Below are 12,612 nucleotides of genomic sequence, written 5' to 3'. Positions count from 1 at the left end.
CTCACCTGGCTTATAAATCACGTACTTTAAATGCTCATTATCAAAGTCACTTTTCCATATTCTAGTTTATGTACAAGTTACCATCGCAGTTTTTTTTTTTTGGTTGTTGTTGAGCATCTCATTTCACATTGGAAAATGTGAGTCTGATTACAAGTCGTGACTGTTAACCTCTATTCTTCTGTTGTACATCATTAACAAACGTTACACACTATGAATCTTTCAGTTTTACTTCGGTAAGTAAATGAATTATAAGTAAAACTAAAATACTTATAAAATATCATGCAGCCTGGCATATAGTAGTTAATAAGAATCCCTCATCCTCATTCCCAGGATAATTCCCACTTTATAGTTTGCTATAAATCCTCTAACAAATACTATGTCAAAACGCCAAAACTTGTACATTTTGAGGCCTTTGGGATTTAGACGAGGTAGGTAAACGTTTCACTTTTGTCCTGGTTTCTGTAAACTGGATTATTTGCTAGTCTGGTCAGTTTCTCACAGGAGAGCGCAGTAGGAAGTAACAGATGCATGTGTCAGGTTCTGCTCGACAGACAAGCCGAACATTGCTTCAACCACACAAGCAGCCTGGGTCAAGCCTTGGATGGTTGCGCAGGGAGTTTCCCATAAGTCTCTGTGGCGCGCCTCGTCCTTCCAGCATCTCCCACAGTACTCTGGGGCTCCCCTGTCATGTGACTGGGGTGGCTCTCTTCTTCAGAGGGAAACTGATGCGCAGTTTAGGGGGGTTGGGGGGCACTACGCATCCCTTCCACCCCAACTCCCGGTCTTGTGTAATCTCGCGCGAAGTGAACAGTATCTTCTCGCGAGAGCTAGGTCGGGATCCCTCCAGGTCCGCCTCCGTGGTGAGGAGGAGGAGGAGAAGGAGGAGGAGGCGGAGGGAGGGAGGAGGAGGAGGCCCCGCCGCGGCCTTCGCCGCCGCCAACGGGGCTGTCCCTGTAGCTCCCGATGGAGTTTGAGGCCCTGAAACCGCCGCCGAGCTCTGCCCCGGCGAGACGAGGCGCCTCCGTCGCCGAGCCGCGCCGTCGCGGGGCCCCCGGGAGCGGCCCTTAGCGACCCCGCCCGGGCCCCTCAGGTAGGGCGGGGGCGGGCACGTTGCGGCTGGGGCCCCGGCTCCGCTGCCCGGTCCCCAGAGGTGGGGCGGGGAGATGTCTCTGCCCCGGCGGCCTGTGCATGGTGGCCGCCGGTGCCCGAGGGCTGGGAGCCGCGGGCCGCACCTGACACTTGGCGGAACCCGGGCCCCGAAGAGGCCCCTCGCTCCGGTAGGGCTTTTGGATGAGAAGCGAAACGCTCAAATGGCCACCTTCTTCCGACACCGGCTGAAGGGACGCCCCTGAACACCGAGGAGCCCACCCGAGCAGAGGCCGGCTTCCTTCTTTGCTTATCCCAGTTAGGAAGAGGGGCTTCCGAAGAGCTCCCTGAGATCACGTCCCGTCCTAGCGTTTCCTCTTTCAGCCTCGGGTTTCCCGAGACCCCAGCGCACGGATGGTGGAGGCGATCTGCGTGGTGTAAATAGGGACCCGGGTCAAACAATGCCCAGGGAGGGCTTCACCTCCCTGGAGGGAGCCGGCTGGACCAGAGGGGGTGCGCAGGGGATGTGGCTTGAAGCACAGCCAGGGAATTCTGCCGTAGCTTTCTTTCCCTCTTTCGTCTTATTTTCCTTGGGGAAGCCTCTTGAGGAGACTCTTCCACCATCTTAGGAGAATGGTGGAAAGCATCTTTGTTTCTCAGAGAAACAGCCGTACTTACCTCTGTCCTTAGCCTTCAAGAAGGAAGGAGAAAAGGATAGCTGTCATTTCCATTCTCGAAACCACCAGAGTTTTAAGATACTGGCAGACACAGCCTTCACACCAAAATAGTCACCAGTAATCACAGACGTAAATAATCAAAGTCAGCGGTTCTCAACCTTTCTTTCATCTTTGTTTACACTCCATCTCCGTTCTTCTTCATCCTACTGCCCTCTTAACCTAGGACCCTTTGTAGTAATTTCTCACCCTGACCCACTGTGGTTAGTGTCTTTGTATTCCCAATAAAATGTTTAAGGAATCTTATTATCTCTTTTTGCTAGTCACACTTTAAAGTTCTGGTAAAACTTTCAGTTAATATGAGAGAGCTAACAATGAATGACACACTAAAATGATATAATTTGACCCAGAAGGAAAGAAACAAGTGTTTTAGTTTGTGGGTCCAGTAGTCTTAAGTGTATACACAGCCTACGACTTGGAATTATCAAGAATAGTTTGTGGATTCCCCTATTTCTCCCTTTTACCTGGTTTTAAAAACTACATCACTGTTATGACCCCAGCATCCTGTCTAAAGTTGTTTACTAACAGTCAATTCTTGAAGAAAAAAAAAAAAGAGATCATTACATCCTACTAAAGGCCCAGTTGTTGTTGTCATTAATTTGGGGATTCTTGTTTCCCCAGATTTCAGAGTCTGGAAAATTGCTAGAAGAACAAAATGTTAAATCCGTTGCCCACTCTTGTTTAGAAAAGGCAGACATCATGATTCAAGCAGGATTTTATTCTTTGAGAATATTTGCAGTCTAGTTCATTATAGGAGCCTTTGATTTACTTTTGGACCTGTTATTATTGTGTTAGTCTGACATGCAGAAGACTTAATGTTCGTTGTTAATGGTTTCTACGTTTCTAATTTGCTGCTGCCCAGTTGGCAAAAGCATTTTTCTCTACACTCAGGATTTTATATTTAAAACTAGAACTTCAGCATTGTGTGATTGCTAAGAATGCTATAAATTTGTAACAAGGCTCTTTTGTTTATTAATTTGTTTTATTTTTTGAGACAAGGTCCCTTCTATGTGGCCCTGACTGTCTTGGAGCTCACTGTGTAGACCAGGCTGGTCTGGAACTCACAGTGATCGTCTCCCTTTGCCTCATGTGTGCTGGGACTAAAGGTGTGCACCACCATGCCTGGCGGTAATGAAGCTGTAATAAGTGCTTGCTTATGTTTGCTTGGACTGGGTTGAAGTTTCACTTCCTAGTGTTGAAAAAGGAAGCCTGTGGAAAAATAAAGCTAATCGGAAATTAAAAATGAATTGCACCCAGTTGCATGAATGTTGTCAATTTCATATTTGTGATTGAGTTTTTCTAATTCTAACCCAGGTTGGCCTGGAACTCACTGTGTAGCCCAGGCTAGCCTTGAACTTGTCCACTCTCTTGCCCTGAACTTCCTGAGTACTTATAGGGGTCAACTGCCATGCAGTGACACAATAAATAAATCCATGCAGAACCAAAAACTTTCCTGATACTTTTAGAGTCAGAATAATTAGAGGGCTAAGAAGGACTTTAGTAATAAGAAAGATGAGGTTATCTAGTGTTACAACACATAATAAAGTTCTATCACAAGGTATTTTTTCAGATCTAGCCATCACTAAAGAAGAACTTTGTTAGTTAAAATTGGAAGTTTTTTTTTCTATTATAATTCATTGAAAGTTCTATGTTGTTTTAAAAACTTGGTTCAACCCATAATTTGAGGAGTAAAACTTGATCTCATCTGTTTCATAGCTTTAAACAAATAGTTTTTGACATTGTGATACTGCTCCTTTTTTCTCCAAACTCTGTTGTCCTTGAGTACTGAGCCATAGAATTTACAGGTAATTTCCCTTAGCTTTTGCTTGTTTGCTTGCTTTTAGGTTAAGTCTTATGTACTTTTGATGCTTTCCATATGAATGTAAATCTAAATCTGTGTTGTGCTGTGTTTTGTTTTGCAGTACCGGGGATTGAATTTAAAGCTTCACAAGCATTAGGCAAGTGTTCTACCACTGAGCCACATCCCTGACCAAAGTAATTACTTTGATAGGTTCTATGTAGGGAAGTACTGGTGCAGTCCATTTCAGTAGCTTATCGTACTCAAGTGTAAATAATGAACTAACTTCTAAGTGTGTTTTTATAAAAGTAATTACAAAATACTATGTGTTAACAATGCAGTGAACAAAGTCATATACACTCATACTCTGACTTTTTAAAAGTGTTATGGTCCTGAAATGATTGTGTAATATAAGTAACCGAAAATTAAAGTGTTTAGCTAGCATGCTGTTTATTTTGGTAAAGAAGTTTGTAATTTGCATCTGTTAGACAATTCTGTTACTCTTTGTATATCATGAGTTTGGTTTCACAGCACAGAGCTCACAGCTTGGAGATCTGAGTGTTTCAGGTTCCACTTCTAATTTGGTGTTTCCCTCCTGTGCTTTATGTTACTCCTTTTCAATAACTCAAGAGTTATTGTCAAAGATTGATACAGAGCTTTTCTTTAAATTTTAGAGGCATTTATTTAGTTTCTCAATTTCTGTAGTCATCTAGACTTTTGGGCTTTTTAATCCATTTGGAAAAATATATTTAGAAATAAATACTTCTGGTCACTATAAATGTTAGCAGCAGTCGCTGGGCTGTGGTGGCGCACGCCTTTGATCCCAGCACTTGTGAGACAGAAGCAGGTGGATCTCAGTGAGTTCGAGATCAGCCTGGTTTACAGAGTGAGTTCCAGAACAGCCAGGACTGTTTTACATAATAACCCTGTCTCAAAAAAAGTAACAACAAAAAGCAGCAATTAAGATATTCAATGAGTCAAGTCATTGTTAAAATGCATCACTGTAAGCCTAAATGTTCTATAAATTAATATACTTAACTTTCCATTGTTCATTTACATGCTTCTCTTAAAATATAAAATTAATAGACTCATTTCTTATAGGAGTATTTTGTAGATAAGCTTAATAAAATACCTTTTGTCTGGCATGGTGACACACACTTTTCATCCCAACACTCAGGAGACAGAGGCAGGGATATTTCTGTGAGTTTGAGGCCAGCCTGATGTACAGAGTAAGTTCCAGGACAGCCAGGAGTACACAGACAAACCCTGTCTCAGAAAACCAGAAGAAAAAGTACCTTTTTTTTTTTTTTTTGGTTTTTTGAGACAGGGTTTCTCTGTGGCTTTGGAGGCTGTCCTGGAACTCACTTGGTAGTCCAGGCTGGTCTCGAACTCACAGAGATCCGCCTGCCTCTGCCTCCCGAGTGCTGGGATTAAAGGTGTGCGCCACCAACGCCCGGCCTGAAAAAGTACCTTTTAATAGAGTTGAAATTCCAATTTTGTCACTAGTGAAGTATTTTAATGGGCTATGTAAATTTCTGTTTTGGATAAAAATCTTAATTTCTTACTAATGAATTTATTAAAATTTAGTGATTACCATACAAAAGGAAAACATTCTTAGGAATCAAATCATATAAGTAAAGTGTAGTTTCTAAGTTTGCTGTTAGAATCTCACATACAGCAGGAGAAAAACTTGGTAGCTATTGTCAAAGTTTGATGTCTTTACTTGTTGGAGGCATTTATTTAGTTTCTAAATATGAACTAAACTTGTCAACACTATTAAAAGCTCTGGTGGTGTGTGTCTGTATATGCGTATAATCGCAGAGCTGTCTAGTGCCTCTGGAGCACTGTCCTGATGATCTAGGGAAACTAGGGACAGTCAGTTCTTAGTTTGTTGTTGCCTTGCACTCTATGAGACCCTCACTCAGCAGAGTTAGTATCTGTCTGAGAAATACCACTTCATGTTATCAGTTCAGAGCTCCAGTTGTAGACTTAAGACGAAATTTATCTTTTTGCCTGGATTTATAATTCTACAGTCTGAAAAACAATATCCACATTTTTTCTTCATTAGAGCTGTTTAGTGAAGATTTGTGCATTGTATGGGATGCTTTTTTTATATATATATATAGTTTGACCTGTAATTTGTGTTTACTAAGAATTTTTAATTTTTGAAAATATTGAAGTACAGTAAGAGCCACTAGAGTTTTTGATGGTTTTCCTCTTGGGGTACTAGGGAGTGCTCATTTTTACGTTTTCTAGCCTGATACTTATTACTCTTTAAAGTGTTCTGTATGTCTAATATTTGGTTGGTAAACATTTGTATGAGATAAAGTATTGGCTGTTCAATTACTCTAAATCCCTACTAGATTTGTTGTTTACCTGATGGCCTTTGTCAGGCTTTTTCAGATATAAGATTTTTGTTTTTTGAGACTCTGTGTTAACAGTCCTGGCTGTACCTTTGGAATCTGTCCTGGAACTCGATCTGTAGATCAGGCTGTAGACCAGGCTGACCTCACAGAGGTCCGCCTGCCTCTCTGCCTCCCTAGTGCTGGGATAAAAGGCGTGAGCCACCACTTGGCTTTACATAGTTTTAAAATGGAAAACCTCGAGGATTTATGAATTAAATAATATAGTTTAGATTTTGATTCTTGCTTTATTTTACTAAATGCTATGCAACTATTCAACAAGGAAATACATGATTCCCTCATAGTTATTTTTCTATGTGCCTACGATAATCAGTACAAAGGTAGACATTTTGTATTTTCCTATTTTCTGCTTAGAATTATTTAAAGAGAACAACATGAAGTGGTATTTCTCAGACAGATACTAACTCTGCTGAGTGAGGGTCTCATAGGCTGCTGGGCAACAACAAACTAAGAACTGACTGTCCTTGGTTTCCCTAGATCATCAGGACAGTGCTCCAGAGGCACTAGACAGCTCTGCAATTATATGGGTCTGACAAGTTTTGGATGCAGACACACTTTTTTTTTTTCTTTCTCTAAGACTTTTTTTATTCACTGTGTGTACATTGTATGTATCCTTGCAGGCCGGAAGAGGGCACCAGATTTCACTATAGATGGTTGTGAGCCACCATGTGGTTGCTGGGAATTGAACTTAGGACCTTTGGAAGAACAGCCAGTGTGCTTAACCTCTGAGCCATCTCTCCAGCCCCAGACATACACTTTTGTCAAAAATATTATAATGAACTATGACAAAAAATTTTAGATAATTTTTATTTTTTGTGTTTTACTTTGTGGGGAGGAGTTGAATGTAACACTGCATGTTAATGGACAACTTGTGGAAGTTGGTTCTCTCCTGCAGTGTTCTAGGGGTTGAGCACAGGTTGTCAAGTTTAGCAGCAAGTGTCTTTACTTGCTGAGCCATCTTAATGACCTAGACAATATATCCTTTGCTTTAGTTTGGCATCATTCTTTCATTTATAGGCAACACCTGTGTCATCACAGTCTTGTCTGTAGATTTTCAGTAACTCACTTAGCTTCTGAGGCATATCCTAACCACAGACTTACTCCTTTAAGTGACAGGGTGACTTTTCACACTGAAGTGTAAAGTGTTGTTTGTTGTGATATTGTGATGCTAGGAATTGAGTCAGGACTTCCTGCCTGCTGAACAGACACTGTATGACTGAGCTACATCCCCATCTCTACAGTGTTGTTTTGGTCAATAATTTCCTGAAACTTACTAGCTATTAAGCCCTATCAGTATATTTTGGGGTAGTAGTTTTCCAAGGAAAACACTTGTAACTTTAAGTCTAGTAGTTTGTGTTCTTTTCTTTTCTTTTTTTTTTCTTCTCAAGACAGGCTTTCTCTGTCTAGCTCTGTAGACCAGGTGGCTGGCCTCAGCTTGCCTCTGCCTCCCAAGTGCTGGGATAAAAGTGTGTGCCACCGCTGTCTGGCTGTAGTTTGTGTTCTTAAAAGACAGAATGTAAAAGGCAAGCGAGATAGTAAAGATGTTTACTGCCAAACCTGATGACTTGTGGTCATCCTCAGATCCCACATGGTGAAAGGAGAAAACTGACTAGCATACCATGGTATTCATGGGCCACATACATACATAGAAACACGTGAACATACACTAGTTCAAAATAAAAACATAAATTGTAATAAAAAATAGAATGTTAAAATATGTTTTTGTTCAGGAAGAAAACTACACAGAAGTTTTGTTTACTATTACATGAACAATCAGTAGAGTTTAGTTGAAAGGAGTAATATTAAATTGCTTCTGGGTAAATTTTCAAAATTTAGCACAAATTCTAATTGTTCTTAATAATAAAAACTATGGGGTGAAAGCTGAAGGATCAGAGAAACAGAGCAGCCAGTGACTGGAGTTCTTACCTCTATCAATGCTCAGAATAAAGGGTCGATCCTCAGACTAGGACTGCTTAGACTGCTCTATCTCTATGAATCCTCAGACTGCCTTGAGTTCCTGTCTCCTTCAGCCTTATATTCCTCTCTCCACCCAGCTGTATCACTCTATCTCCATCTCCCAAGTGCTGGGATCACCTTTTTGTGATCTCTGTTTCTCTAATTTTAGACAGATTCAATCTATGCAATCCAGGGTAGCCTTGAACTCTGAGAGATCTCTCTGCGTTCCCCCCCCCCCCAGTACTGGGATTAAAGGTGTGAGCCAGCCCTGCTGGACCTCCATGGCTAACTAGTAGCTTATCTCTGCACTCTGATCTCCAGGTAATCTCTGTTACAGTAAAAACAAAATGTCAGCACAGTCAACATATAGTTTCTTATTTGTTTTTATAGAGACCTTTAAAGTTTATATTCAGAAATGTTTCAGATTCTGCAGTGATGGTAGTTGATTTTAAGTTAACTGAATGACTAATAAATACATTGTTAATTCTTAATTTTGTTCATTTGCAGCTTATAAAACACTACACAACAAAATAATGATCTGCTAGACTGCTAACCCGAGCATCAGCTTCCACAATGCCTGTGCAGGCAGCTCAATGGACAGAGTTCCTGTCCTGTCCAATCTGCTATAATGAATTTGATGAGAATGTGCACAAACCCATCAGTTTAGGTTGTTCACATACAGTTTGCAAGACCTGCTTGAATAAACTTCACCGAAAAGCGTGTCCTTTTGACCAAACTGCCATAAACACAGACATTGATGTGCTCCCTGTCAACTTTGCACTGCTTCAGTTAGTTGGAGCCCAGGTAAGTGTTCAGGGTTTTTACTGATTTAGTGTATCAGTTGTCAAAACTAGTTCCTTAGCCAGTACAGAGCATATTGAGGGGTAGTTGAAACCTAAAAGGTATTAGTTTATTTACTTTTTGTGAGGTATTCCTAAAAATACTTTTCTTAATGCTACAAATTCTTAAGCAAAAAATTGAATCCCATTACAATTTTATCTCCTCTGTTTTCTCAATACCAAGGCCTGAATTTATGAATATCAGTGCTATGGTTGTTGAGAAACAGTTTGTATGTGAACATAACTATATTTATGTATTAAGTCATCTGAAAACTATAATCAAAGGTTTAAATAGAAACAAACCAACTAAAGTTCTCAGCAAGAACCTAGATTTGATAAACAGCTTTTATTTGATTAGTGCCTGTTCCATGGTACATATGAAAATAAATACTCTGAATGTTATTTCTGATTCTTACCTTAGCTCTATCGGTACCTATTACCTCTACTTACAAATGAGAAGATGAAATTCCATGCATGGCACGGTACATATTAAACAAGAAAGTAGTGGCATGCCAGGGAACTCGGTGCTCCAGGAAAGAAGATAGAGTTCAGTGCCAGTCTGGCCTAAACAGGGAAATTCTGTCTCTAAAATGTCAAGTAAAACAACGTCTACAAAAACAACAAACACAAAACTAACTAAAGCAAGGAGTTTACAGTTTAATAAAGCTTCTTTGCTTTTTCAGGAAATTTAACAATTCATTATATTTACTTTAATATCTTGATAGGTGAAGTTGTCCTTTTAATGCTCAAAATCTATTTTCACTGCTTTAAAATCAAGCTAGACAGTGATTCCATAATCAATAGTGTCATGGTTTAATTGGTAACATGTTTTTCCTTATGTATGATAGAATAATTCTGTCTCTTGACAACAGTAACACTTTAAGATCCAATAAAATACTTGCTTTTTGCAATAATACTAGCTATTGTCTGTCTGCTATAGTTCAGATAGTCTTAATCCTTCAGAGTAAATGCGTAATTGATAGTGCTTGAAATAGTCTATGGATGTGTGCATTGTGACATACATCTTTTCAGGTTCATCTCTTCTCTGTCTCTACCTATCTTGGCCTCCTAACCAGTTCTCAGATATGCTATGTATATTAATACAATGAAATACTTACAAATGTTGCAGTTCTCTGGGAAGTTTATCCTGACTATACAATAAATTGTAACCCTTCTCCAGTTCTTTCCTTTGTAAAATTTATTTTTATTATTTTTAATTGTGTGTGTCTGTCTATATGTAGGAATGTCACAGCCCCAAAAACTTACCTTTATTTGTGCGTGTCTGTATTCGTGATGTCCCATGAGTGCAAGTGTTCCAAAGAGGATGTTAGATTCCTAAGACTGGAGTTATAGGCCATTTGAATTGCCCAACATGCGTGCTAGAACTGAACCTGGGTCATGTGGAACAGCCTTGAGGACTCTTAGCCACTGAGCCATCTCTCCAGCCCTCTCCATATTTTGTTTGTTTGGTTTTTGTTATTGTGGTTGGCTTTTTTTTTTTTTTTCCCGAGACAGGGTTTCTCTGTAGTTTTGGAGGCTGTCCTGGCACTTGCTTTGTAGAGCAGGCTGGCCTCAAGCTCACAGAGATCCGCCTGCCTCTGCCTCCCGAGTGCTGGGATCAAAGGTGTGCCCCATCACTGCTTGGCTCTCTCTGCTTTTCTTGTTCCACATATGTTTCCCAATGGCTAGGGCTTCTTATTGGCTAGCTCTTTCTTAATTATTAACCCATTTTTATTAATCTATATATTTGCACATGGTCTTGGCTTACCAGAGAATGTCCAGACCTGTTTCTCCTTTGGTAGCTATGTGGCATCTCTCTGCAGTCTCTCTCACTGCCTATCTTTCCCAGAATTCTCTTCGTCTCCTAGTCCCTCCTATCTTCCTGCCTCTATTGTCCAAACAGTGTTTTATTCGTCAACCAATATAAGAGAAACATATTCAGAAGGCATATATACAGAAGGACATCCCCCATCAATTTCTAACATAGTATTCATTTATTTATTTATTTATTTATTGGCTGTCTCTTATCTTTGAGACGAGACATTTTCTCTTTTGATTATTGATTGGTTCATAGTGTAGGCACGTGAGAAATGTTCTTTAAATATCAGTATTGGACTGAATTGAACTTTTATAATAACATGAAACATAAATCATCATCATTTTGTAGATGTAGAAATTGATATGAACCAATTAAGTAATTTTTTCAGGATCACACATAGGTGTAGCAGAGCCTCACGTTTACCCACGTTTTATTTTTTACTTTTTTATTCTTCTGGTGCTGGGGATTAAACCAAGGGTTTCATATGTGCAAGTTGGGAATTCTCATCATTGAGTTATATCTCTGGTGCTTACATTCTGTCAAGGGGGCATAGGTCATAAAGTATAAAATAATAGGTAAATCATGTAGAAGTCAGTATTAAATAGTATGGGGTGAAGGCAGAATCCCTGACTCTTTTTCTTAATTTTGTTTTGAAGATTAACAATGACAAGATACTGTTAACTTTCCATATTCATTTTAAGTTCACTTAAATGGCTTTGATGTATCTTTGTATAACAATTTTATACTCACCAAGATTACTAGCAGGTATATAGAGAGAAGCTGCATGAGGTAAATAAATGTATCGCTGCAATTTTTTCATTTTTTAGGTACCAGATCATCAGTCAATAAAATTAAGTAGTCTAGGTGAGAATAAACACTATGAAGTGGCAAAAAAATGCGTTGAAGATTTGGCACTCTACTTAAAACCACTAAGTGGCGGTAAAGGTAAGTTTTAAGTGACTTTTTTTTTTTTTTTTTGGGTTTTACAAGACAGGGTTTCTCTGTATTGTTTTGGAGGCTGTCGGTCCAGCCTGGCCTCGAACTCACAGAGATTCGCCTGCCTCTGCCTCCCGAGTGCTGGGATTAAAGGCGTGTGCCACCACCACCCAGCTTGTAAGTGACATTTTAATAAGTATGTAAGATGTGTTTGAGGCTGGGCAGTGGTAGTGCACACCTTTAACTCCAGCATTCTGGAGGCAGAGACAGGCTGATCTCTGTGAGTTCGAGGCCAGCCTGATCTACAGAGTGAATTCCAGGACAGCCTCCAAAACAGTACAGAGAAACCCTGTCTCTGGAAAAAAAATAAAAACAAAAACAGACTTGGTCAGATGTTAAGTGTTGAGCTCGTAATGTTGGCTAGAGTTACTGCCTGTCATGGAGTTCACAGTCTATTGGATGGGTGTATAACTGTAATAAATAATTTTAATTGCTTTGGCAAAAGCAGAATTGTAGTTTATCATTGCTTTTCCAGTGATTAGCTATCTATTTCTTACAAATATAATAGTTATTGAATGAATCAAATATTTATTTTGTGCCTATTAAAAAGTGTGGACTTAGAATGCCTGAGATACTTTAGTAAACAGGAAAACACAACCTGGACCTATATGTCGTACTTGTATTTCTATAAAAGGAAAATTATAATAAACAGCACGATGAATTAGTTTATATAGTGTAAATGGGAATTGGAATAAAGGGAAAATACTCAGGTTAAAATGTCAGGGTGAGAGGATAAAGACAGATTACAGATTTTAAGAATGTCTACTGAAGTCCTTTGTTTAGAATATAGCTCTGGAAATTGAATTGAGGTAAAAGAGATGAGGTGGGTACTGTAGTAGATTCTGGCAAAGTATTTTCTTGTCAGTTGGAATAGCCATCCAGTGTATTGACCCTGTGGCAAGTAGAGAGTGTGTTTGGAGTACTGTGAGTGAGGACAGTATTACAAGAAAAGTTAAGATGA

At 39.7% G+C, this 12,612-nt stretch overlaps 1 protein-coding gene across 9 annotated transcripts in view; it reads left to right on the top strand.

The window, feature by feature from the left end:
• Positions 1-876: 876 nt before the first annotated feature.
• Rc3h2 (ring finger and CCCH-type domains 2) overlaps positions 877-12,612 on the top strand; it is a 47,190-nt gene continuing 35,454 nt past the window's right edge. For 4 of the 9 annotated variants that reach the window (XM_040735567.1, XM_040735562.1, XM_040735571.1 and 1 more), the window contains exons 1-4: positions 878-1,090; positions 3,743-3,778; positions 8,505-8,801; positions 11,483-11,600. In XM_040735567.1, the coding sequence (XP_040591501.1) occupies positions 8,571-8,801; positions 11,483-11,600 (349 nt within the window). In that variant the 5' untranslated portion in view covers positions 878-1,090; positions 3,743-3,778; positions 8,505-8,570. Of the gene's footprint in view, positions 1,091-1,113; positions 1,278-3,742; positions 3,816-8,504; positions 8,802-11,482; positions 11,601-12,612 lie in introns of those variants that run through there. The other 5 variants (XM_040735568.1, XM_040735569.1, XM_040735564.1 and 2 more) reach the window with 4 other exon arrangements.

The sequence above is a fragment of the Mesocricetus auratus genome, unplaced genomic scaffold (assembly GCF_017639785.1).
Source record: "Mesocricetus auratus isolate SY011 unplaced genomic scaffold, BCM_Maur_2.0 Super-Scaffold_100047, whole genome shotgun sequence".
Taxonomy (NCBI): Eukaryota; Metazoa; Chordata; class Mammalia; order Rodentia; family Cricetidae; genus Mesocricetus; species Mesocricetus auratus.
The sequence above is the reverse complement of the archived record's forward strand: the minus strand, read 5'-3'. Positions and strand labels throughout refer to the sequence as shown.